This window comes from Chlamydotis macqueenii, chromosome 3, assembly GCF_036417535.1.
Source record: "Chlamydotis macqueenii isolate bChlMac1 chromosome 3, bChlMac1.mat, whole genome shotgun sequence".
NCBI classification, from domain to species: Eukaryota; Metazoa; Chordata; class Aves; order Otidiformes; family Otididae; genus Chlamydotis; species Chlamydotis macqueenii.
Genome location: NC_141558.1, coordinates 98,679,523 through 98,705,386, shown reverse-complemented (window position 1 = coordinate 98,705,386; position 25,864 = coordinate 98,679,523). Strand labels below are relative to the sequence as shown.

The following is a 25,864-nucleotide window of genomic DNA, read 5'->3' as shown; positions in this document are numbered from 1 at the left end:
TTTCTTAGACCTTGAGAAAAGGGAAATCTACATTGGCACTGCCCAGACAGTTCTTGAAAATATAAAATAAGAGGGTTTTGGCTTTAGGGATTAGACCAGAGGGAGGGGTGAAGGGGTGATGAGGAAGAAGAAAATTCCCTGGACAAACAAAACGTGCACAGCTGTCCAGGTTTCCTTCTCCTCATTTCTCTTACTCCTGTAACTGGCTTCATACCCATTCCCCTGCTGACAGACAAAGAGATGGTGTTAATGGGAGATCAAGGGAGGGTCAGTGTAACATGTGTTACACCTCTGTCAGACTGTGTGTATACATGTTTGAAAGGCTTGTTTCTCTGGGCGTGATACAGATGACTAAGAAAGAAAGCAAGCTCAAGTCAAATGCTCTCAAACAAGTTTAACAAACAAAACGGGTTTATATAACTGGGCTGGTATGTGATGACTAGGAGAATTGTACTTACCTCTGAAGAACCAGGTATGTGGAGAAATCTATTATTTGCCATCCTCTTCTGTGTCATCTTAGACAGCTGGTCTAGTGATATCATTTGAACTCTTAAATGGGGCCATTAATTCATTGCAGCCCCAACCACTTATCTATTAAGAATAATACTAAAGAATGAGTAAAAAAAAAAGGCTAAGCAAAGAAAACCTATTATTCTGAACCTCAGTATTTGTGTGACTTTGTAATACAGTTTGAAGATAATAAAAATTCCCATGCAACTACCTAGGACAAGAGGCAAAATAGATTTAGTCTCAGATAAATCTTCTGATGGTAAGCTTGCTTTGTTTTTGTGGAAAGGAACTATACTCCAGAGGGCAAGACTTTGAGGGTCTCTTGGGAGTTTGGCAAAACATTTGCTGAGGTACCACATACAAAGTTAGGACTTTATAAAAGAAAAGAGAGCACTTGTCCAGTGAATGAGGAGCTGTCTGAAAGGGAGAAACAAGCTGGTCATAACGCTGGCAACTCAGTTTCATAAAGTTGAAACCATTTGGCAATGAAACATTCTTTTAAGATGCTGCTGTTGTGCTGCAATCTTGCTGAGTGTAGCGTATAAACTCTATGAGCAGAATAATCTGCTGTGCTTGTCTGAAATCCCTTCCAGTTTTATGGAACGGGCCTGTGATAAGCAGAAACTCAGCTGCATCCTTGTCCACAAGTCCCTATGTTTTCCTTAATCTCAACAACAGAAGCAAAAGTATCGGAGTGCTGTATTGCAGTGAAATTATCAGAGTGCTACTTCCTCTTTATTCTTCACCAGCTACTTTCTACCCCCCTCTTCTAATTCATTGAACACTTGGAAGAAAGTCCTCTTGCAGCACACCCAAGACTAAAAATCCTAGTTTCTCTGACATAACTAATGCCTACTTCTTGGGCTGCAACTTCTTTATTTTACTGAAATAATAGAGAGGCTTTGGGCTGACTTGCTGCTGAACCTGTTGAGTTGGATGAAATCACCCATTCCAGGTGTGATGGCTCAGCTGCCAGGAGCTGCTGGACCTTCTGTCATGTCAAGAAACGAGGAAAACTTCATGAAGGAGTTGGGAAAGGCAGGTTCTTGGCTCTGGCGCTGCTCTGCCAGCTGAGGACAGTCGTTCCCTGGTGCTTCTGGCCCCGGCAGCGTGGCAATACTTCTGTTTGCCCCCTCTGGGAAGAAGGAGTAAGGGCTGCGGGGCCTGGGCGGGCACAGCCGCAGCCCGGGACTGGGCTCCGAACCGGTCAGCCCCGAGCTGTCGACGGGACCGATCCCGAAGCAAGCTCCGGGAGGCGGCCTCCTTCCCTCCCTCGCCAGCTGCGAGGCAGAGGAGGGTGGAACGGCCGCCTCCCCCCCCGCGGGGGCTGCCGCGGGCGCTGGGCGTGCGGGAGGCGGGGTGTGCGGGGCGGTGGCCGGCCTTTATAGGGAGCGAGGGGAGGCGACGTTTGCAGGAGCGGAGCCGGGAAGGGAGGCGGAGGAGGCGGTTCCCGTTCCCATTCCCGTTCCCCTTCCCGCCGTGCGAGTGCGTGCGGGGCTGGCGGCGGCGGGGTGGCCATGGCCTCCATGGCGGCGGCGATCGCCGCCTCCCGCACGGCGGTGATGAACGGCAACCGGCCGCTGGACGAGCGGGAGCGCAAGCGGTTCAGCTACTTCTCCTCGCTGAGCCCCATGGCCCGCAAGATCATGGCGGAGAAGGAGCGGATCCGCGAGCGCTACGGGCCCGAGTGGGAGCGGCTGCCGCCCCGCCAGCAGGACGAGATCATCGACAAGTGCCTGGTGGAGCCCCACGTCCAGGCCCGCTACGCCGCGCACCGCGGCTCCGCCCGGCCCGCCGCGGCCCCCGCCTCCTACCCCAGCCTCCGCCTCAACACCGGGCAGAAGGTGGTGCGCTTCGGCGACGAGGTACGGGCGGGAAGGGCAGGGCAGGGCAGGGCAGGGCAGGGCAGGGGGGGCCCCGGCCGGGCCCGCCCCCTCCCGCCTCAGCGCCCTGGCGGGGGCCGTTGGCGCTGAGGGGGATCCGCCATGACGGGGCCCTGGGGGCGAGGGGCGTGCGGGCCTCGGCCGTGGGGGAGAGAGGAGCGGGCGTTTCTGGGCGTTGGCGGCCCTGGTGATGAGATCTGATTCTGCCCCCCCTCCCCCGACTCTCCGTGACCGTGCGGGGGGGCGGGATGTTAGGCTGTAAGCGAGGGGACTCCGTCAGACCCTAAAAGCAGGAAAGGCACCAAATCGGAGTCTGTCCGTGAAGGGACTCTGGAGTGGACTTTGCAAAACGGGGGCATGGCCGTGGCAAGCTCTGGAAATAACCCCCTGCTGAAAACGGGCTGTAGGGAATGTTTATGCTGAATTAAATCTCTTCCTTTTTTTGTTTCTAATTTTAGACGCGGTTAAAAATACAACACTGAAAACATTCCAGTTCTTGGTATTTTTGACACCTTAAAAAAAATGCGGCCTGTTTCGTGTCACATGCCAGGAAAAACAAGGGTGTGGAAAGATAGATGGCAAAAAAGCATGGAATCTGAAGCTTCTGAGAGCCGTCTATCTAATGGCAAAGTGTGGCAGCCCTTCTAGAAATCCATAGGTGTAGGGGTGCCTGGTCCAGAGCAGTGGGTCACGTTACCGAGTGCGATTCCTCGAAGAGGGAGGTCTAGCAATGCTTGCAAAGACCTGACAGTGCTCTTCAGATACTGTATCCCTCTTTTTCTGTGCATGAGATTTCATTTGGTTTGTTTTCTTTTACATCTTGGTATAAGTACAAACCTGCTATCTTTTGCTACGTGGAGGCTTCTACAAGAAAAAAATCATCCGCTTCTGCATTTGCAATCATCAATCCAATTTAAAGAAAGCACTGCTCCTTTTAGCCTCCTTACCAGTATCCCTTGCAATGAGCTTTGTAAGAAGCATTTGAGGCACATAGATACTTGGCATCGTGGTTTCCGACCAACTGTGTGCTAGAAGACTGCTGTGTGTGTTTCACCTGTCAGGAAGGTGTGACGATGTGCCGTGCGCACGTTGTAGCTAGAGTTAGAGAACATATGGTCAAGCTCACTTTTGTTTAGTCTATTATACAATAAATTCTGAGTAAATATTTGCTAGTAGTAGACCGTAACTCCTGGTGAAAAGAGGTACAGAATGACACAAGACATCAAATTTGGTTGTGCAAGTAGTCTTTGAAAGGAAATCTAAATCTGAAGTTAGTTGCAAAAGGATTTAGGTTAATGACTGTGGAAAGCTAATATGGTCGTCTTTCCCAGTCTCAAACAGCTCTGCTGTGCTTTCTACGTTGAATTATGTGGATCTGGAAGGAAAGCAAGCATGCTGTAGGTTGTTGTGCTGCACTGTATGGAAATAATAATTTCCTGCTTGACAAAACTATAGGTAGAGAATCCATGTGAAATTTGGAAAGCCCTCTTGCCCCAAAATACAGGTATGATACAAATAATGTTGTTGTTAGTCTTTGTGTAGCCATTAACCAAAGAAAGCGTGTTTCACCAAAGTGGTTGATGCAAAGTGTTTAATTTTGGAAGCATCTACCTCAACTGACTTCCTCCTTGACTTCCAAGCTGAAGTTAATATAAATCGTATTTCTGAAGAAAAGAGATTCCACTAATTTTGGCATCCTCTATTTCCATTTTAGTTCTTCCAACCGCACTATTGAGCCTTGGAGCCTTTCCTGGCTCCTCATCCGATAGCTTCCTCTCCCCCTCCGCTCCCTTGCTGGCAGTCGACCTGATTCTTGGACATTTGCCCTGGCTGAGTAATTGCTCCTCCTTGTCCTCCTGCTACAGAGCCACTGCAGACGGTCTCTTGCCATTTCAGTTCAACTTCCCAGGCTTGCAAGTGCTTTGCCTACAGAGCTTTATTATTTTGCTGTCTTCTGGTCTGACAGCTTTGCCGAGCTGTACTACTGCCATCTCTGAACTGCTGCACATGCCATGGTCACCCAGCCCTCGCTTAGGGCTACTAGATTGGTCCTGGCTGCTGTCCCTGTCTCATGGTGTACGGTATCCTGAGGCAACGAAACGGAGAGTAGTCTGCATACCTCAGAATCCCTTGTTGATGTTGCAGCCCTTTCAGTCTGAGTGTTTTGGTCTGATGAGGTTCTGGCCGACACCTGCTCCAAACGCTTCATGTTTCCAGCCACAGCTCATCTTCCCTGTTAACTGATGTTGAAATCTGTAGTGATCTACCTGTGCTTGCTTAAGCATGGAAAGTTGATCTCTTTCACCTCATGTTCTTTGGAGGACTTGGGAGAAAGCAAAACAAGGATGAATGCTGAAGATTCTGATTTCCCCATCCAGGACTCTCACTGTTTCAGTCCCACTGTCATGCGTGTGACTGCTTTGATAAGGTGGTTCAGTGCATCTGTGTAGTGGCCTTGTATCTCTGGACAATTGGTTCCCTCTTTTTCACCCTCAGTGTTTCTCACGTATCTTTTCTAACACTAAACTAATCTCCTGAACTTGTAGCCCAGGACTGTAAGTTCTCAAACTATAAGCATTTTCAAAAAACCTTTCAGTATGTTGGCTGTGTGGAAAAGCTGTGACAGAAAATAGATGTGCAGTAAGAGGACCATGGCATCCTGTAGCCATGATGCAGTCATTTTATAGTGCTGGAGCACTGCAGCACTGTGTGTGACTCCTTAGCAAACGCCTAGAGTCAGCTGAGTGCCACTGCTCCTTCTCTTCCATTATCTTATTGTCATTGGGCGTTGCCAGTCATGGAGTTAATAACTGAAGCTCTACGTGCACTGTGAATGCCATTCCTAAAGAGGATCAGTGCCAGGACACCAGAGCTGCTTTTTTAAATCTCCTACCTTGCTGTCACAGAACTGAAGATATTTTAAAAGGTCTGAAAGAGCTTGATGAAAGAAGTGGAAGTACAGCAGTCAGGCTCCCTGATTCCCCAAACAGTGTTTTTCCCTCAAGCACAGAGTTGGGTTGGGTGGCACCCAGTTCACTTGGCATCTACCTGTGTGCACCACGCTGTCATGGTAAGGATGCATGCAGCTGCCAACACCAGCCATTATGTGTCCACCGTCAGCCTCCCGGTGTCAAGTTAGGACTTCCTAGTTGAAACAAACCCCAGAAAACACCAGCTCAGTAACCTCGATGAGGCTGCAGGCTTCGGTATTTTCCAGCACCTCCTCCTGATGAAACCCAACATCTCTTGCCTCTCTATCTTGTTCTGCTTTCTAGAGTTGTGTGGTCTAGGTCGTGCTTATCTTTTCATCTCTTGCAGGCTAATAGTGTCATTTAACACCCCCATGAAAGAAGTTTTGTCCTCTTTGCTGAAGATTACTTGCTATCACACGTGGGCCCAGCAGCAGGAGACTGTTTGTTGCTTGACTATCATTGCCTGTGTCTAGGCAGCCTAAGCCTTCTGGCTGAGGGCTTTTGGAGGCTGCAACCTTGAAGCAGAGCTTCCTCTTTTGTAGTGGTAGAAAGTAAGGTTAACTGGGCAGAGGAAAATCTGGAAATAGACTCCAAGATGGAATATAAGTGTAATATAAAGGGGCTGTTTTTGAAATTCACCACAAATTATGAGCCATCATGAGGGGAATAGGTGGTAAACGAGCAGCGTATGAGAGGCTACTACCCTTTGACCGCTGTAGTGGTCAGCTTGTGTTGAGCATCTGATTTAAGGTTAGTTGATGCCACTGGATCCTCCCTGTTCAGTTCAGTGAATGATAATTTAAATATTCACTTTACAACAAGTTCTCACTTTTCTCTTAATACTGTCCCTCTTTATCCACAAGTGTGGACTTAATGTCTGATTTTTCGGGTTTGTTTTTTTTTTTGAGTTCTTTTTTTTTTTGAAAGGGATATTGAGTATTTGAGCAGTACTCAGCAGCTCAAAGAATAGCACTTGAAATAACTATAAACTTTTCAGTGAAGAAAATGCTATGTGCTTTAGGAAGTGGTAAACATTTTATGTGGAAGAAAGACAGGTAAGAGAGTTTGGTTAGCTTTGCTTATCATGTTTTAATAGGGAAGCTTGACTTACCTACCTGAAGGCAGATACTCTATTTGTTTTGCTTAGTCTTAAGAGCTTTGGCACCAAGCCAAAGGATCGACCCTTCTGTCTCCTACTTAAAAATGCTTTAAAGCAACAATATTCAGTATAGCAATAACTTTTATGTTTGGCCTGTTATAGATTTGTGCTTTTAAAAAAGAAAAATTGCAGGGCGGCTTTTGAGTGCAGTTAAACCCCAATAACCAGCAAGTCCTGTCCTGATAACACTTCTAAGATGCGTTTGTTGGTGGGTTTGTGACTGCTTGGTTACTGCCAGCTGCTCTGAGCGATGCTCGTGTGAGATACACTGGCACGTTTCGCCAGTGTCTTCCACTTTGAAATTCAGATGCTGTTTTGCAACAAGCTCCCTACATTTAGCAAACGTAATTTGTGATTCTTTTTTTATATATTCTGCAGCTGGTTGTTGAAGTCAAGTGTATGACCAGATTTTTGCTGCTCTTTGTCTTTCTCTCTCTTATTTTTTCTTTTTTTTTAGCTATGAAAAATGTTGCATGAGGCCCTGTTTCTTACAAGTAGGTTCTTTAATGCTGATGAACAAAAGTTTATTTATTTGCCTTCTTTCTGGAAGAAGGCTTTGTTGTATGCTGAAAACAAAAGCTGATCAGATATGAATCTCTTCTAATCTGTGTTGATGATAAATAGCCTTGAAGCCTTTTTCTCCAGAATTTTCACTTGTAATTTACTTTTGTGAATATTGAAATAGTTGATGCTTTTGCTCCCATTTTCTTCAAGTGTTTGAGAACTTGTTTATTCTACAGAACGCAAAGTTATTTCTTAGATATTGTTGGTGATAGGCATGAATCAGACTTATCGGACCGAAAATCATTGAACTGCATTGTTCTCCTACTTCTCACTTTGTCTTCTGCATGTACTCTGTGTGTGAGGGCACAAGAGGTGGAGGCTACAAACTTCCTTCCCTTCCCTGACAATGGACAGAACCTGATAACTGTCTCCTTCATCCTAGCTTTGAGTACACCTCAAATAACCACAAACATCAACTCCTTGAAACTTTCTATCCTCAAACCATGTCTTACCCTATTTTATCCTTTGCTAGATCCCATGGAAGGTGTCTTGAATGTGGACAAAGCTCCTCAGACTTCCTGGCTCTGAGGTGTGCTGGGCTGTGCAGGCTGAGATACAATGAGCCATCCTTTTGAGAAAAAAAATCTATGGCCCTTTTCTTTCAGGGAAGTGCTCATGCCTAACAAGTGTCGACTACTTCCATCTTTTGAAATAATCTGTGAAAGTCTTACGTTTTGCCTCTGACAGGAACTTTTTAAAAACCAGTACCAAAATACCATTAATTCATTTCAGGAGCTTTTTGTCTGCCTAAGATGGAAGTTGAGATTACAAGTCGAGGTGCCAACAAGTGCAATGGTAATCGAGAAGACATTAGATTCTATGAAGTGGGAAGCTGACTTGCTCCGTCCTGTCAGGAATGACATATCCTGGTGCACAGCAACCTCATACCTTCACTCTGCCTTCCCCATGCAGCTTTTTTATACCTCTGCAGGCAGCCTTTTGTCAGCGGGGCTTGCTCGCAGCAGTAGTGGTGTTGCTGGGTTGAGGATGTGCAGGGAGCGTTGAGCCTGGGAAGTGTCCTTCCCAGTGCTGTCTACCCTTGCCTCAAATACAGGAAAATAAAGAATTGGCTGCCTCACATCCCAGACAAGGATGGTCTTGACTCGCTCACAAATCTAAAACTCGTCTACAGCTGGTTTGCATGTCCTGTAAATGGCAAGAAGTCAGAGTTTCCTTTAAACTCCGTAGGTAAAACCCACTGACAGCTATGCCTCCGTATCTGGAACTTTAAGGTGCTGTGACAGCACGTAGGAGCATTACGCTGTTGGCTGGACTTCATTTCTGTCCTTTATTGCTGTGGTCGAAGTCGAGTACTGATCAGGCTGTCCTACCTCCAGTGTGTGAGATTTCCCTCCAGGACCGTGATTCCTGTCATGCATACTTCAGAAATGAAGTGCCAGCTCCACCAGTTTCAGAGGCCAAGGATACAGTCCTAAAATTATTTTTAAATAATTTGACACTAACCTGCTGTGAGACATCCCACCTAAGTGGTGTGGCGTTCCCATGTGGTCAGCAGCACTCCACAGTGCAAATACTGATAGAAATTAGAACAGATGCTAAAAAGCAGACTTTTACTCACTTTGTTTCCCTTAAATGTTAATAAATAGGAGTATCCATTTCATAGAATGAGAGAACCTGGTATTACACTTGTGTTCTTGGCAAAGATTTCCTGTACTAAGTTTCCTTTTTGGCCAGAGTGTGTGGTCCAGCAGAGCCCAGAGCCTTTCCTTTTAGATGGTTTGTAATCAGCCCAGTTCTTCTTAAGAGCATGGGATCACCCTCACATATACCACAAATGCTTTGCTGCTAGAAACCCTGAGTTTCACAGATGAGTAATAGTTGGAGAATGACACATTTCCATGTTTAGGAGATGGTTTCAGGCACTTCTAATTGTGATTTTGTAGCCCTTGGCCAGCAAAATCTGCCTAGGGTGAAATAAGAGATGGCAGATCAGAATGCTGTCAGATGGCTGAGAAATGTATTTCTATAAAGGCAGAGGTCAGAAACAAGAAGAAAAGGACAGTCGCGGTATGATGTGGGGATTTCTGTGTAATAGCTTAAAACATGGTCTCGTTCTGTTACTCTTTGAACAACAGGAGTGCAAAGGAAGCACTCCAGGTCTTGTCCTGTCCTCTCCTTCCGTGTGCATGGTTACTCCAGGCCTTTCTCCTTCCATCCATCATTCCAACTCTTATTCCTCCCCTGATGTACCGGGGTGGCAAAGCAGTGGTATACTCAGTATGGATGGTGCAACTCATTACCTCTACCAGTGTGAGCATCCAGTGTACAAATAAGTCTCATCCATGACCAGGAATAGAAATGTGATCATTTTGTTGCAAGTCTTGAACAACCATGAACTACAAATATTTATGTATGTATTTATTTGTTTGTTTGTTTGTTTGTTTATCACCCCTCGCCTTTTTTGTTAATATGGGTCGCATGTCTTTCTGGAGGGCATTCTGTGTATGAAGAGATTATTTAATTTTTTCAAGTGGAGATTATTTTCAGAAAAATAGCTTCTTAAAATAAGCTGTTTCAGCTTGGGATTTTACTCTAGACATCATGTGATTCTTTCGACAGTACTGAATGCTTATTTCAGACCAGTTGTCATTGAAGTGGCATAATGATGTGTCTTGTTGGGTCGGGATCCAGCTGTGGCTTGGCCTGATGGATGCACAGCTGTTTCGCCATCACGTGACTCCCTGGTTGTACACGCACTCTTTGGTCTGTGGAAGGGAGGAAATGCGACTTTGCTTCCCTAAGGCCCTTGCTCCTCTTGTTATTTCTATCCCTATAGGTTGCTCATGGCTACCAAAGAAAATGCCTGGTAGGAAACCAGGCATGTTTAAAAGCTGTTCGTAGATAAACTGTTTAAAGATATTTAAACCAGGTTAAGCCTTCATATATTTTGTAGGTTAAATTGGTATACTAATTGGTAATCCTCTCCTCAGAGATCTTGCTTTCAGTCTGTCTTAAACTGTAATCAGTGCCATCTCTAAGTACTGCTCTCACTTTTTAGCTAGTTCTGTGGTAGTGGTTGTTATGCTTCCAGCAGTACAACATAATGTCATCTGTGTATGATGCTCTTGAGTAGGTGAAGCTGCTCTTCTGATTTTTAGTCACTCTTGAATTTTATTTCAGGACATAACTTGGCAAGATGAACACTCGGCTCCGTTCTCCTGGGAAACCAAGGTAAATATGCAGCAGTTTTATTTTTAAAGTTGGTTTGTCATTTTATAGTCTTCCTTGTGTATTTATATTATCTTAATTTTGAGACTTGATAGACTAATGTCACCTTTATTCTGTGAGAGCTGTGTAAAGTGACCATTCTGCAAATGAACAGGGGCTGGTGTGCTTCGATTTACATCAACAGAAACACAAAATGTACTTCATGAACTAATATTCTGGCTTCAAGTGCAGGTCCAAAACTGATTCATTCCAAATTAACTGATTTTTCCTAGTAAACTTTCTGAACAACTTTCCATGTTTAGCAAGACTTTCAGGTACTGTGTGAGCATAACTGCATTTTAGTTTTGAAGTCAGGAGTAAAGTAGTTAGGGAATGGGTTGAGAAAGGTAGAGAGATCTAGAAACTTGTTGGATTTTTTTCTTAAAGCCTATTTTATGCTTCACCTATTTGTTATGTAGTAGAATGTAATGGAACTTGTTAACCCAGGGCTGTTTTGGAAGCATTGCGTTATCTCCTCTCCAGAAGGCAGCTCCTTTGAAAGCAATATGTTTTTCTGTGGTGGGTTGTTTTTAGGGGGTTTTTGTTTGGTTGGTTGGTTTTTGTTTTATTTTACTCTACCACTAGTGTTTTGTTAAATTATTATTCACAGTGGGATTCTCATGACACTAAGACAGAGCCAGAGTTCCCCATCTTTCTGAACCTGCAATGTGAGGAAACAAAGCTGTACCATGTTTCTGGTGGGAAATGAAGTTTAATTGTTCTTGTTGAAGAAAATATGGAATTAAAAACCCAGCTCATTGCCTTTCTCAGCTGGGCATGGTGTGCATGTTAATTTAATCACACGTTTCAGACTTTGTGTTTTCTGGCTTTATCTGCCAGAGAAAGCTGCTCCCCCCTCAGCTTCTTCCGTTTTTTGCCCTTGAACTATGTAGATAATCTTGTATAAGCTTATGAATATAATCTTAACCTAATGCAGAGTAATTATTTGGAAATGCCAGTGAATACTAAATTAATCCAGTTGAGCCGACTCTAGACTTGTTGTCAGCCTTCCCTGCTCAAGGGCATTGCCTCTAGCTGGCAGCCCATATGTGCTTTGCAGATGCTGATTAACCTGTAACTTGATGTGGCTCCTGGGTCCTTGCAGCCTACAGTCCTGCAGTTTAAGAGAAACCACTGCCAGTCTTCACTTGCCTTACAAGTCCCTTATGAGCAGTGGTGGTTCAGGAGCCAGTGGAGGATTTCGTGCAGTGGAAGCCAGGTAGCTCAGGCAAGCCCTCCTGTCTTTCAGGACTCTTAGAAGAAGAAGCTACTGGCTTTTAGTATAATACTAAAGAGGCTTCTAGTGTGGGTGTGCTTGGGTGAAGCTGTCAAGAAAAGAATAGTAGCGAGAAGAGTATGGATCTCATTGGCAGTAAGGCGAAATAATTCCTATGTTGGAAGCAGTAGCGTTGTCTCTCCCGTACTTTTTGGTGCAAACCCCAAAACTGTGTTTTGGGAACATGTCAGCTGTAATTGTATTTCTAAGCTTTATCTTAATAGGATTTTGTAAGTTATGAATACTCAAAACTTCCTGGAGATGGTGCTTCCTGTAATACACTGACTAGTGATCTGATGAGATGCTTCTGCACTCAAATGGATTTTCTCTTGAACTGGTAGTTGTCTTTTCTTCTAAATGCTTGTATGTCTAGTGAAGTGTTTTTCAACCCAACTTATGGCTTATCTCTTGCTGATTAAGATTATTTTTACTATCCTTTTGGTGTCTCAGAATGAGGGACCACGATGGATAGATGTTGTAGTTTCATGCTTTCTGTAATGAATGAAGGATTGCAGAATGACATGGAAACACTCGTGACTGCTGAAGAAAAGTGAGATGGGAGGAGGTTGCTTTAAAAAGAAGTATTTCTTAGCTAATCAAGCTGTGCTTCCCTGTTTCCTCCTTGCTGACCAGAGCAAAACTCTAGAGAATCCATTATGTCGAGGGTGTGGGTTTGTTGGTTTGTGTGGGTTCCTCCTTTTGATTTTTCCCCAGTGCCTCACATTGTGCCAGTCTTTCAGCCAAATCCTTCAGCTGCTGAGTCTTCCATTTCCAAAGGTGGAGATCTTGCTTTGTGCTTACTCTTTGATCTCCTCCCTAACCAGTACTTCAGTAAGATGATATTGGAAGGCAATTTCTCCATGAGATATCCTTGCCCAATTGGTCCAGCGTGGGGAAACAGTGAAGAAACCTGGATGAGCTGTTTAATAAGGTCGACGTGTTGTAATGCACTTTCAGTGTCTTGTAAGCCAGATCTTTTCCCGCTATTATTTCAGGCTGTCAGGCTCTTTCCATTCCATGAGCTCTACCCTGCGACAGGTTGTTCTTTCTAGAGTGTTCTTCTCCCTGATCTCCCTTTCATGCGGAGTTTTTGTTGTGGTTTGGTTTTTTGCATGTTATTGCCATGATGATGACATTCCTTCATTCTTTTGCAGCTTTGCATGAATATGCTCTGACTTACCCAAGGAAGGGAATGTGGCGTTCATTTTCTGTGTTTGCAGAGAAGGAGAAAGCAGAGATGCAAATCAGTAAAGCCAATAGGCTTGATTTTTTTTTTTTAATTTTTTTATATTGAGACTGTAAGAAAATAAAGCAGCGATATCAATATTTGTCTGTAACTTACTTCAGGAAAACTGAGAGGTTAGGGAGAAGAGTAGAGAAGAGGGGAGGGTATGTTTTCTGCAAGCTGGAGCCTCTCTCAGCTGTTACAGTGATGCCAATGGTGATTCCAGTTGATGAGGTATGGACAAGTTTTTCTCACCATAGCTAGTGCAGTGGATTCCCTAATTTAATGGCTGTCAAACTTACCCAGAGAACAGCATACTAAATTGCTATAATTTTGGACAGAACATCGTTGAAGGGCTTGATAACCTCACTTCTGTCAAAAGTAAACTTTCTGTGCTCTCATTTTAAACGCAAACGTGAGATACGGCTTAAGTCATTCGTATCGCAGCAAACACTCACATGAATGTCTCCACCATTTTTAACTGTTTGATGTGTATTTAAAGTTCTTGGTTTTCCTCTTTATTTTTAAACCCTCAAACAAGGCAAACAAAGCAGAAATACAATGTAAATTGCTGGCTTCACTGTTAGACAGCATTTAAAATACTAATACTTTTAGTAGAAAACTGTAGCACTTCTCAGAAGGAAAACTATTCTGGAAGCAATGAGTTCTCATGGCACTGCAAATAAGCTGACATTTTAAAACTAGAGATGGAATTGGAAGGAGTGATTTGGTTCATGGGTGGAGCCCTCATAAACATAACACATCTTGAAATGTGGGTTACATTTTTAACTGGAGCTTAAGCCAGGTTTATGAATTTAGGGCATTCTATTTATGGCTTCAGGTTTAAGTGAGATGAAAGCTGACACTTTGGTTGAGTTTAGCCTTTGAGGTTTCTTGGTTTGTTTGAAGTAAAAATTAAGTGAAACTCAGCACGTACCCCAAGATATAAATGGAAAACAAGAGTCATGCCTGGGTTTGGAAATAAAATTTCTCTGCAACTCTTCCTGAACTCAGAACTTTCTGGTTTTGGTATGTTGTTTTTTTTTTTTTTTTAAATGAGTTTAGTAGCACGCAAAAAATATAAATTTCAGTCTGCCACCTCAGCTAACATATTGAATGCACAGAGTAGCATGGGAATAAGTTTAAATCTATTTCTATTTCATGTTATTAACTAAAATAGGTTTTATTCCAAATGTTTAAAATTGACACATGCACTTCTAAAAATTTGTTAGTCTGGATACAGGTAGAATAGTTGCAAAGATAGCTTTGCAGAGTCCTTTTGGTACTTTTTTTTTCTTTTTAACTCCTGGCCTTTTCCTCCTTCAGCTCTCTTCTGCTTTCAACAGGCCCTCAGATGTTTGTTGAAAAGAGAAACCTTCAAGGTGTGTTTAAACAAGAACAAAATAAAACAAAAAGCAAAAAGAGGAAGTGCCGAGCCTCAGTCCCCTCAATAATCTGGTTTCTGCCTTCCTGTCTTGAATTCTCCTATTTCTTTTGCTACAGAAGTGATGTAATCCCAGCAATGATTTAGAAAGAAAAAATTATGTTGTACTTACAAAAAACATGGCTGGCAAACCCTGTTTCCTATATCTGAGGGCTTAAGCTAAAAGACAGCCTTCGATATCCTTCTTTTGTACAAGTCCTGGTTGTTTTATTTTGGTTTGTTTTTTTTTAATGGGAAGAAAGTGGCAGAAAAGATTTTTTTTTTTTAACTCTCCTTCCTTCGCAGCCTAATACTAGAATTGTTCATTGCAAACTATAATTAGAAACGATTATTTATTATCAAAGTGGCATAAATGGCAATGCTTGCTTGGAAGGAAAGAAGAGTGGTGCTTGAGGTTTTGGGCTTCCCCTTCCCTTTTTTGATTTAGACTACAGATGTTTAAAACACAGTGCTGTAAGACTGTTGACTAGTAGTTCTTGAGCAAAAAATAATAACTTATGGTAATAGTAGCTGTGTTCAAGGTTTATTTTAATCTGCATGACCAGGTGTTCTTGGCTAAGCATTCAATTACCTGCATCAATCTTTGGGCAGCTGTTTTTGAGTGTAAAACCGTGCACATACCAGGTACTGGCAGTGTGAGTTTGCTCATCTAACCAGTTACAGTGGCAAACTTGTGTCTGGGGGTGGAACGCTGTTCATATCACCACAGAGTAAATCATGACATTTCCTCTGAAGCTGCATGCTGTGTATCTTTGGTGCTGTCTTTCTGTATGGACTAAAATTACTTGGATTGGTTTTGAGTGCTATTTTTGCCCTTGTGATTGGTCTCTGCTGACCTAAGGAGTCCTTTCTGACTCTGAAAAAGACATGAAAGCACCCACTGTGGGCACAGGAAACAAAGCAAAAACTGCAGCTACTTTGGATCTCATTTATTTTGCTTTTGTCCATTCAGCAAAGCAAAGTCCTCTTCTAAATCACTTTAAACTTTCTTACCTCTGCATATATCAGGCTGTTCTTAAAACAAGTTGCTTTTGATAGTGTTTCTGCAGTCTTTGTTTCAACAATTTGAATTTTTCAGGCTGCCAAGCAAAACAATTTGTTTTGGCTGTGTTTGCTTGACTATTTAGTAAAATACTACACATTCCTGATGAGTGAATAAGATGCTTAAAAAAAAAAAGCTTCTGAGTTCTTTGTGGTAATCTTATTTTTAATGTAGACTTATGAACTGAGACCTAATTTTATACGGTATTACTAAATCATTGCATTCTTTATGTGTGTTGTGTCTCTTTTAGAATACATTGTTTCCCATGAGTATATACAGCTAGTATTATGATTTGGTGGATTATCCCTGTCTTGAGACTGAAGTTAGGTGTAAATTTTTTAATGCAATAAATCAAATTCATAAATAACCTTAATATGGTCTTTTTAAGGAAAGACGGACACGCAACTTCCTAAAAACTACAGGTTTTAATATGACTTCTATTTATTAGACAGAAAGATGATCCAAGAGCTAGGCATCCTTTATTTTAACCCTTGCAGTGGTTTGGGACCAGAGGGATAAGACTGAAAAAAACACAGACTTCTAGGTTTGTTGTGCCTCAAATATTTGTGCATGCTTGCACATGCACTCTATCCCCCTCTCTCTCTCAAATTTGTTGAGAATGACTTGCTCTTGCAATATCTTGAAAATACTTCTGCTGTTAATAGCTTTTCTTTGAATTTTAGTAACTTCTAGAAATTGCATTTGGGAATGTACTAGCCTGTCTGCATACTCTTGAGATACTTTCTGGGATGAACAGTTCCCAGAAATACAATTTGGACAAATGGTTGGAAAAATAAAGTATTTTTGGTTTATTCCTTAGATGGGGAATTAAAGTACAGAAACTGCAGCTCATTTATAGTCATACAAAATGTATGAAAGCGAGCGGGGACTGAAATCCTATCCCTAGAATCCCAAACTATACCTAAATGACAATTGGCTTTTGACCATCAAATCTTATTGCAGTGTTCAGTGTTTGCTTCCCCAAGCAGCAGCTGGTGGAATGCCCCAACTGCAGTTCTGCTGCTGAATGCTGAAGTGCGCGACCACAGCTCACAGCAGCTCTGCCTCAGCCTGAGAAAGTGAACACGTACCACGGCCCGTTACAGACTAGCTGCTGCCCTGAGTTTGATTTGGGCCAGGAGAGATGTGCATCAAGATATTCTCATAGGTAGCAAAGCTAAAGGAAAAGGAAACGTTTTTTGGAAGGTAACTGTCTTTTAGTTTCCTTCCCTCTTCTGCTCACCCAATCAATTGCCAATTTGCAGTCTGATGTAAGAAACTGAGAGCAGAACACTAATTAAACTGACATTTCAAGTGTGTAGTGACTCATTAGAATGTACAGTACTACTCATGACTGAGATTTCAGCACGGGGTGTTTCACACGTGACTCTTCTCCATCTCTATGTGAAATTATCTTCTTACTTATACTGCTGCTCTGTTGAGTTGTTTGGGGAAGGAAAGGGTGCTTATAGTATTTTGTTGCCAATTTTGTTACTTGAAAGATATTGCATATTCATAATTTTATTTCCTCAGGTACTTTTCTTAGGGGTTCAGATCTCTGAAATAACCTTGAAAGTCAAATAGAAGCATTATATAGTTCAAGGAAAATAGAATAACTTGTGGTGGTCCATGGAAGTTCTTGGCTTCTCGAGCTAACTGCTAGAAGCAGAATTATACATCTGACCTCTCGGGGCTGTATTTACATCATGCTGATGCACAGTGTTTTCAGAGCCTGTCAGGGCAGTCTTGTCTTGTTTGCCTTCCTTGAGGGAGAAAGCAAACTCCTGAAGAAGTATTTTCGTTCAGATTATTCCACATCAGGTTATGAACTGTTTGTTCTCCAAAGCATACCGTGACACAAATATGCAATCTTAAATGTCGGGTGGTCCTGTCTTCTGAAACGGAAAGGTACACTGCGTTGTCTCCATTCTAAAAGGACAAATTGGACATCCTCTCCAGAATGGGCGGGTTGGAAAGGGTACAACTGCCTAAAGTTGTACTGCAGTGCCACACTGTTCTCTACATTTAGAAGTGGTCTGCTGCTTCCAAACCAGACCTCTGATTTGATGTTTGGACCATCCAAAAGAACATAAAACATGACCGCAGGCAACGGCTGTTTGCTCCACAGCATAAGAACTTCCCAGGAGGCCTGACTTCGCTTGTCTATCTTGCTGCCGTTGAAAGGCAAAGGGGTCCTGTTGGTTTTCCTTTTTCTAATTTTTGTTCTAACAGACGCCTGCTTCCCTTCCATCAGTGTTTTTCCTGGATTTTGTTTCCAACGCTATTCTGGTGTATCTGGGGCTGTGATGGCCCCTCTGCCCTTTGGGCACTGACCTTCCCTCTCTCTTGGGCTGGGGGGTGAAGGAATCATTTTACTGAAACTGACTGCTGTCGTGGTGGCCTTCAGCTACTGTCATCTCTACTGGGAGCCCTGGGACAGGCTACTCAGAAGAAGGAAAACTGTTGAAGGATAGAAAGTAGCACAGTTTTAGTTCCTACATGACATGGAACTTAAGTCTCCCAAGATGGAATTTTAATTTTTTTTTCCCTTGGATATTGGGGAAGTACAGGTCTATTTTATATTATGTTGCAGGGAAGCTGGGATTTTATCAGTTCTGAATTCCTAAAGCATCTTAACTTCAGAGTGGTAAATCTCTATTCGGTAGTATTGCCAAATGAGCTTAGGGAAATAAATCTCTATATTTTAATATAGGGAATGGCAGTCACTGTGAATAATCCTCAACACCATTGCATCCATAGTTTGTTTATGCAGAATTTATCTAAGGAAAAATCTCCTGCTCTTAACTATATGTCGTGACTTTTGTTCATAAAAAGGCAAAATTGGAGCACTAAGGTTTTTCCTCTTAGTTTTTTTTTGCAGGCAGGGTGGGGTGTTGAGCTGATTGGTAGGAGTTATGTGTATCCTTGCACTCACTTGATTAAGCTATAATTACTTACAGGTTGTTTATATTCTGCATCTTTTGATAGCACAGTATATTCTTAATGAAAACACGGAACTTACTGCTTCCTCAGCTATAACCTTGGAAAAGTATCTAGTGTTTCTAATTCTTTAGAAAGATCACCTGTTAGTCCATGAATCATATTATATGTAGTCAGTTGCTGATTGTTTTTTAAAAAATCTTTTATAAATAATCAGTCGCTGAGTTAACATTTGCACTTTGATGAGAAGTTTCTGAATATTAAATACTAGATGTGTGAGACTTTCTAGATCTAGTGTCCCTTTGAACTTAACATGAACCATAGTGTGGGGCTCGAGATCAAACACTTCTAGGGAAAATGATATGCAGCTAGGACTTGCTTGAGACTCAGGCCCGTAGATGCAGTTTTATTCAGGAAAGGCTAGGTAATGAAGTAGAATGGGGAAAACATCACAAATGTGTAGTGAACTTCAAAGGTATCTGTTAACCACTTGTGGTAAAAGCTAGTATTTGAAATGTCCTCTGAATTTTTTCAGAACTAATCAGGCCCATAATGACAACAGTGTAGCTCTAACAGTAACGGCGGGTTTTTTTTCACTGTTTGTTTCATTTTACAAACAAAAGTCTAGGCATCAGGTTGTTCTTCTGTGGCACTTAGTATGGTGCTGTGCTCCTAAATACAGTAACGCTTACATGTTCCTCACAGTGAAATAAGTTCTAACTTTTATTAGCTTAAGGAGTGTCCAACTAGTTGACAGTCAAGATTACTGAAGCGGTGGTAAGTAAAATGAACATTTTGAAGTACTGTTCGCTTTTGGGTGGCTTTTGCAAGAGCTGTATCATGCTTTAATTGTGGTCACTTGCTTCCTTAACCTAGTGTTACCTCTCAGAAATGAATACAGCGATCTGCACTGCAAGTAAAAACAAAACAAGGCTCTGGAGTAAGTGAAGAACTGGTCCTACTGGAGTCGTTTCTCTTCCTTCAGAGGGGTATTAGCATTGTAAAAACGGCTCATCTACACATACCCATTGCATCTAATCCTTTAGCTTGGAAGTAGGTGGAGTTGTAACATGTTGCCAAATGTTTCAAAGACTATAATGGGAGATTGCCTTTTAAACTATGCTATAAAGCTTTTTTTGCTTTATATTTTCAAGTAAAATATTTATGGCTTTCAAAATGCATCTACAACTGTTCTAATGTTTTAGTGCCACTACTCTAATGTTTTAGCACGGTCCATGCTATGCACTGCTATTTTGGATGGCACTGAGTAACTCAAATATGATTGCTTTCTCTGACTCCTCTGCAGCAAGTCTAGGACTCTTACATTTGCTTGCAGTTCAGACTTTTAAAAATTATTGGTTTTATATAGCTACAGAGATAGACATTTATGGAGAAAATAAGTTAGCTTTGCTGTGGTATCTACTGTCTGGGAGTTGCCTAGCTGTGAGCGGAGGTGTTATCTGTAGGCATTAAAATAAAAAGTTCAAAACTGTCTTTGTGAGGGGCTTTGAAATACTGTTTTTCTTTAACCCCGAACAGAGTCAGATGGAGTTCAGCATTGCATCTCTGTCCATACAAGAACAAGGTGGTGCCCAGTTGCAAAATGAACAGAGGCAGCCCGTTAAAGCAGCACCTGGTGTCCAAGTCCCTAAATCTTCTCAGGCCAATAAGACCCCTGGCTCTGATGGGTTGATAGCATCCAGAAAGGAAGAGGAGTCCTCTTTCTGGAAGATAAATGCAGAGCGCTCAAAGTTTGAAGGAGACAAGTCTGAGTTCCAGTCCCTGACTCCCAGCCAGATCAAGTCCATGGAGAAAGGAGAGAAACCCCTTCCCTCTTTTTACAGACAAGAGTCTACTTCAAAGGAGATGGCAAAAGTTGAGAAGCCCAGCTTAGCTAAACCAGAGAAGTCTGTTGCCCCCAGCCTACCTTCTGTATCTCTCGAATGGGAGAAACCTCGACCCACTCAACTCCCTGCTAGTTCTCTAGATGACTTCTTTCTTCCTGACCCACCACAGGACCTGGCATCTTCTAGGACAAACAAGGAAGACAGTGATGGTACTATACTTACAGATCCACAAATGCCTGGACAGGTAAGGACTGCTATATCCACTGTCCTTAGATTTTAAAACTCTATAGCACATAAAAATCTGACAAGGCTACTCTGGAAGATTAGGGGCACCATAAAGCAGTAAGTCATAGCTAAGCTTGCTGGCTTTTTATCCTGCAGATTTAAAGATGTCTATTTAACTAACACGTTAACTGCTAGTGTTTGTTTAATGGGGTCATAGAATCATAGAATGGTTTGGATTGGAAGGGACCTTAAAGATCATCTAGTTCTAACCCTCCTGCGCTGGGCAAGGACACCTTCCACTAGACCAGGTCACTCAAAGCCTCCTCCAGCCTGGCCTTGCACACTTCGAGGGATGGGGCATTCACAACTTCTCTGGGCAACCTGTTCCAGTGCCTCACCATCCTGACAGTAAATAATTTCTTCCTCACATCTAATCTAAATCTACCCTCTTCCAGTTTAAAGCCATTACCCTTTGTCCTATCACTACCTGTCCTTGTCAAAAGTGCCCCTTCTAGCTTTCTTGTAGGCACCCTTAGATACTGGAAGGCTGCAATAAGCTCTCCCTGGAGCCTTCTCTTCTCCAAGCTGAACAGCCCCAACTCTCTCAACCTGTCTTTATAGGAGAAGTGCTCCAGCCCTCTGATCATCTTCATGGCCCTCCTCTGGACCCTCTCCAACTGGTCCATGTCCTTCTTATGTTGGGGGCTCCAGACTGGACACAGTACTCCAGGTGGGGTCTCACCAGAGCAGAGCAGAGGGGCAGAATCACCTCCCTGGACCTGCTGGCCACACTCTTCTTGATGCAGCCCAGGATGCGGTTGGCCTTCTGGGCTGCAAGGGCGCATTGCCGGCTCATGTTGAGCTTCTTGTCCACAATCACTCCCAAGTCCTTCTCCTCAGGGCTGCTCTCAATCCATTCTCCACCCAGCATGTATTTATACCTGGGATTGCCACGACCCAGGTGCAGGACCTTGCACTTGGCGTGGTTGAACTTCATGAGGTTGGCACGGGCCCACCTCTCCAGCCTGTCAAGGTCCCTCTGGATGGCATCCCTCCCTTCCAGCGTGTCGACGGCACCACACAGCTTGGTGTCATCGGCGAACTTGCTGAGTGTGCAGTCAATCCCACCGTCCATGTCTCCAACAAAGTTGTTAAACAGATTGTTTCAGTCAAGGATGTTTTAATATAGTAAAGTGCGTAGGATAAAGGCATCATTTAAACATAATCCTAGAAACACTGACATGGCTTTCAGTGGCTAACTGACAGCAAGCTACCTAACAGTTTAGAGTAAAGAGCTTACGATATCACATAAAAGATGTGGTTGGTTTGGTTTCTTTTTCTTAAACAGCAAAACGCTTAATGGAAAAAAAAAAGTTTTTAAACTTTAAAGTAGATAAACTAGAGTCTAGGATACTTTATTGGTACACACAGCATGGTGGTGAATGGCAAAGTACTTTCTCAGCTCTTTTAAGCGGTAGCCCAACAGCCACTTCCCAGTGCTTTGTCCCAGGCAGCTGAGCTGCTTTCAAATGTGTTTTCTCTTATAGTCCAAAATGGAAATGGAATGAGCTTCCAGAATTAGCCTTCTCAATGTTTTTTTTTTTTTTAATAAAAAAATCCAAACAACCCAACAACAAAAAATAACCTTAAGCAGCTCAATAGCCAGTTGAAGCTATTTAAAAAACAGATGCCTATCTGTGAGGAAAGAAGGGGAACAACAGGGTATGACATGGTGAGGAAAAGAAGAGATCTGAAGCCTGAACACTGTCAAGTAGAGAAGAGGAGTGGTTTTTCAAACAGGGCTGTGCAGTTCTGTTTGGAATCTGTAGCATCACTCTGACATAAGCCTGTCCACCTTAAGCCTGTCACGTAGCTTTTTCTCTACCATATTTTCCCAAGTGATTGCTTAAATTCCAAACAAGATGATGCAAGGTCAGAAAGATGCAAGGTGAGGTAAATCCTTGCAAGAGAAGAAAGTGGCAGCACTTAGGAGAGAACAATACTTAAGTCACTTCAGTATTTGAGCGATATGTTTAGGGGTTTTTTTTCTGAAGCTAAGACATAATTTTAGTTACAAATTGTGACCACGGTAGTCCTTTAATTTTGATTAAAGGCTTTATCATGTTTTGCTACAGATTAATCGTTTGTTACAGTTTTAATTCCTTTGTGAATGTTTTCTAGCTAACTGAAGTAGTTTGAAAAGCCTGATTTTTCTCTCTGTGGAGGAAAATCCCACATCAAAACGTGAACAGAGTAGCAGAGAAGATAGGATGATAGAATTTTCTTCATTTCCTCTTTTCTGGATTATCTTCCCTGTTCTAGGGAAGACGGCCATGCTCTAGGAAGAGAATCTGGAGACTCAGCTGTGTCCTTGAACAGTCTTCCTGAACGCTAAAATCACCTTAAATGTCTTGGCTAAAAGTGCAGCACTGCAGGAGTGAGCATGTTCTTGATAGCCTCGTCAACAAAGTTTAAACTCTATAGTTTTCTGGAAACAAGTGGCTGAGATTGCAACAGGCAATCCATTGAATTAGTGATGCTTACCTTCTGTGTTTGTTTCATTCTCTGCAATTCCCAGTCTAGTCCAAAACTTGAACTAAAAGTTCATGAGTAAAAAAAAAAATAACATTTTGCCTACAGACCACTACAAGAATTGTGTTTTTATCTGGAATTGCCTTTTTGGTCATGGTGAGTATTTTTCCATGTCTAGCATTTTCTGGTGTAGGTTCTTAGGTATCCTAGAGCAAGGTAAAGATCTTGAAATATTGGCAGACATTTTAAACTTTCTTTTGTAGATAACTAGTCAAGTACTGAGTTTGTAATACCATAACTAACAACCACGTCTTATTTCTTTTTTTTTCCTTGCAGACTAGTACAAGCAATGTTATCTTGAAGACTGGCTTTGATTTTCTAGACAACTGGTAAAAGATACTTCAAAATAGATCAAACCAATTTTGGGGAAGGAGTGGAATGGCTTTCTCCTTCTATGTTAATTTACTAGTATTTGTGTCTTTTTCTAGAAGTAACTTTCAGACTCTTAAATGTTGCCTTTGTATAAACTTTTGTAATACCATATGCGTTTTTGTTTTATAAACAGTGATAGAAGTGTGGTTTTGTTTGGATATTTTTTTAATATCTGTTAAAATTTTTAATAGCTACTGTCTTGAGAGGATGGGAGAAGTTACCATACACATGTTAAAGGAAAACAAGTGAGAGTCTCCATATCCTAGAAACGGAACCTGCAGGACCAGATTTCTGTTTTCAGTCAAAACCTTGCTAGCATGGCTTGTAAGAAGTAGTGTTGCACATGCAATGGTTCCAAATGAGTAAATAATTCCATGCTTTGGATAACTAGCAAAAACAGTATGAAGAATAAGTGTATGGAAGAATTGCATTCGTTTCTGTATTTCATTTAGTTTGAAAGTAACTTTTGTACCACTTATTTGAAAACACTTTTCTTTTTGAAGAGGGCAAAGGAATTGCCAAAATGATGGATCCAAAGAAGCACTGTGTTTGTACCCTACAAATCTGCTAAAATAATGTAAGAGTGTTAGAAAAATGATCTGGGGAAATTACAGGTGTTTCTGGTCTTTGGATTAAAGACTTGGGGGTGGGTGGAGTGGAATGGGACACCTGATGAATGGGAGAAACTGTCTTCAGGGAACACAAGCCTAATGATTTCATGGCCTCCTTACTAGAGCATAACTCTTCATAAAAGTAGTGCTGGAAGTACAGCACTGGGAATTGCTGGAGTGTAGCTTACCTTTGTGTCAGGAAACCACTATGTTTATGGGAGGTCATAGTAGTATAGGGCTCCTTTGTTTTTTAAGCAGCTTATCGTCTCAAGGACTCATCAACTTTGGTGCTTTTTTCCTCCTTGTGGGTACATTCTCTTCAGTGTTCAACATCTGGGTTATATTTGTTCCTGAGGTCCAGAGAGGCATCTCAAGGTGGCCCTCAGCAGACTTGCCTCCAGTTCTGCTTTCAAATGATCTTTGTTTGGTGTTTAAAATGTAGAGAACAAGACTAGCTGTTGTTTGAATCTGTCGTCTCTGAAATGCAGCATGATTTACACACTGACTCTCACTGTGTTTACCTCACCTTGAAGCCTTAATTCCCCCTACGCACAGCCAGTGACTGGTCTGCTGCAATGCCAAAGGTTTGACCTTTCCCTTTACCTCAGCAATAGTCCCATAGCATTTGTTTGGGGTAGAAGGCAAAGGGGTCTAATGGGTCCCAGCCAAGGCTATAAGAAGGTCACCATCTCCTGGACCGCACTTGTGCTAGGCTTCTCATGGATTAGCACTTGGCATTTGGTTCAGTGCCAGGGGCAGTTGAATGTGCAGTTGGATGCTGCAGGATTTTCTTCTGCCTGTTACAGGAAGAGTTTGAGATGTCCTTGAAGAATCGTTGCCTGTAATTAGTGTGCTGCTTGCTCTGAACAAGCAGAAGATGCTGATAGAACATTAAAACTTACCTGTTGATCAAGGAAAATGAACCACCAAGCCCTAAACCTCCAGTTTTTCTAGTGTTTTCTTAAAAGGTTTCTTAGCTAAAGAGGAAGATTGCCACAGAGTATAAGTCATTGCGTAGCTTTATTTACAGACTTCTGAAAGCTTCTTTACATGCTTCCTGAGATGTACAAAGTCCTGTAATTTGTGGATATTGTCTCTGTATCCAGGAGTTCAGAAAATACTTCTTTCTACCACCCTGGACTTTACTGCTGTTTTTTTTTCTTAGCTGACCTTTTTAAACATTTGTTACAAGCCTCAAGCATTAATATAGCTTAGAACAACTTCAGCACAAATTCTTTAGGTGTATAATTAGTGTTGACTTGCACCTTCTTTTCAAAGCCAACAAATGTTAACCCTGGGGTTTATAAATACCAGTTAATCTAATCTGTGCATTCAGCTGCTGATAAGTTACAAATCCAACATGAAGATGTGCATTCTAATCTTATGTTGATATGGGGAGATCTGAAAGGAAAGTATCCTACTGTTGAGGAGTGTTATTTTAAACATCTGCTAAATACCTTAAAGCTTCTTAGGGAAGAACCTGGGCTGCCTGTCTCTTCCATCGGCTAACTTGACCCTAATACACATTGGGACCAGCTGGTAGAACATGCTGCAGAACTTTTTACTTATCCTGATAGGTTTTTCCTGTGCTTTGACAAGAGTTGATGCTCCTTCTTTCTTTAATATGTTTTTATTAAGCATTCTTACAAAGAAATTGTACTTGGTCACATTTTATATTAACAATGTTTTAATAAAGTCACTTTAAATAGAACATTCAAGGCTTTTATGATGCTTTGTGTGTTGTCCTTTGTACTCTGCTTTCCTCCCTGCCATTGGAGTTGTTTAGGGCATCTTGAATCTGCCTGAGAGGCAGCCAAGAATGATCTGGTCTAGAATTTAGAAACTGAATTTTTCAGATCAGAAAAAAAAAAAAAAATCAATACACTGCAGCTGTTTTTTAAGCTTTTAAGTGAGGCTGTTTGGTTACAGCCATTTTATCTGACAGCTGGAGACAGGATAAGGTTTCGGACTTTT

At 42.2% G+C, this 25,864-nt stretch overlaps 1 protein-coding gene across 1 annotated transcript; it reads left to right on the top strand.

Moving 5' to 3' along the window:
- The first annotated feature begins 1,946 nt into the window (after window positions 1-1,946).
- C3H1orf198 (chromosome 3 C1orf198 homolog) lies at window positions 1,947-25,601 on the top strand. Its single transcript, XM_086745712.1, has 4 exons — window positions 1,947-2,375; window positions 10,230-10,280; window positions 19,783-20,334; window positions 23,184-25,601. The coding sequence occupies exons 1-4, from the start codon at window positions 2,028-2,030 to the stop codon at window positions 23,238-23,240; spliced, it is 1,008 nt and encodes a 335-aa protein (XP_086601838.1). The 5' UTR covers window positions 1,947-2,027; the 3' UTR covers window positions 23,241-25,601.
- Window positions 25,602-25,864: the final 263 nt, after the last annotated feature.

Coding starts and splice junctions, on each gene's coding strand:
- C3H1orf198 (XM_086745712.1), top strand. CDS start 2,028: ATGGCCTCCATGGCGGCGGCGATCGCCGCCTCCCGCACGGCGGTGATG. Junction 10,281..19,782: donor CGTTCTCCTGGGAAACCAAG/GTAAATATGCAG, acceptor AACCCCGAACAG/AGTCAGATGGAGTTCAGCAT. Junction 20,335..23,183: donor ATCCACAAATGCCTGGACAG/GTAAGGACTGCT, acceptor TTTTCCTTGCAG/ACTAGTACAAGCAATGTTAT.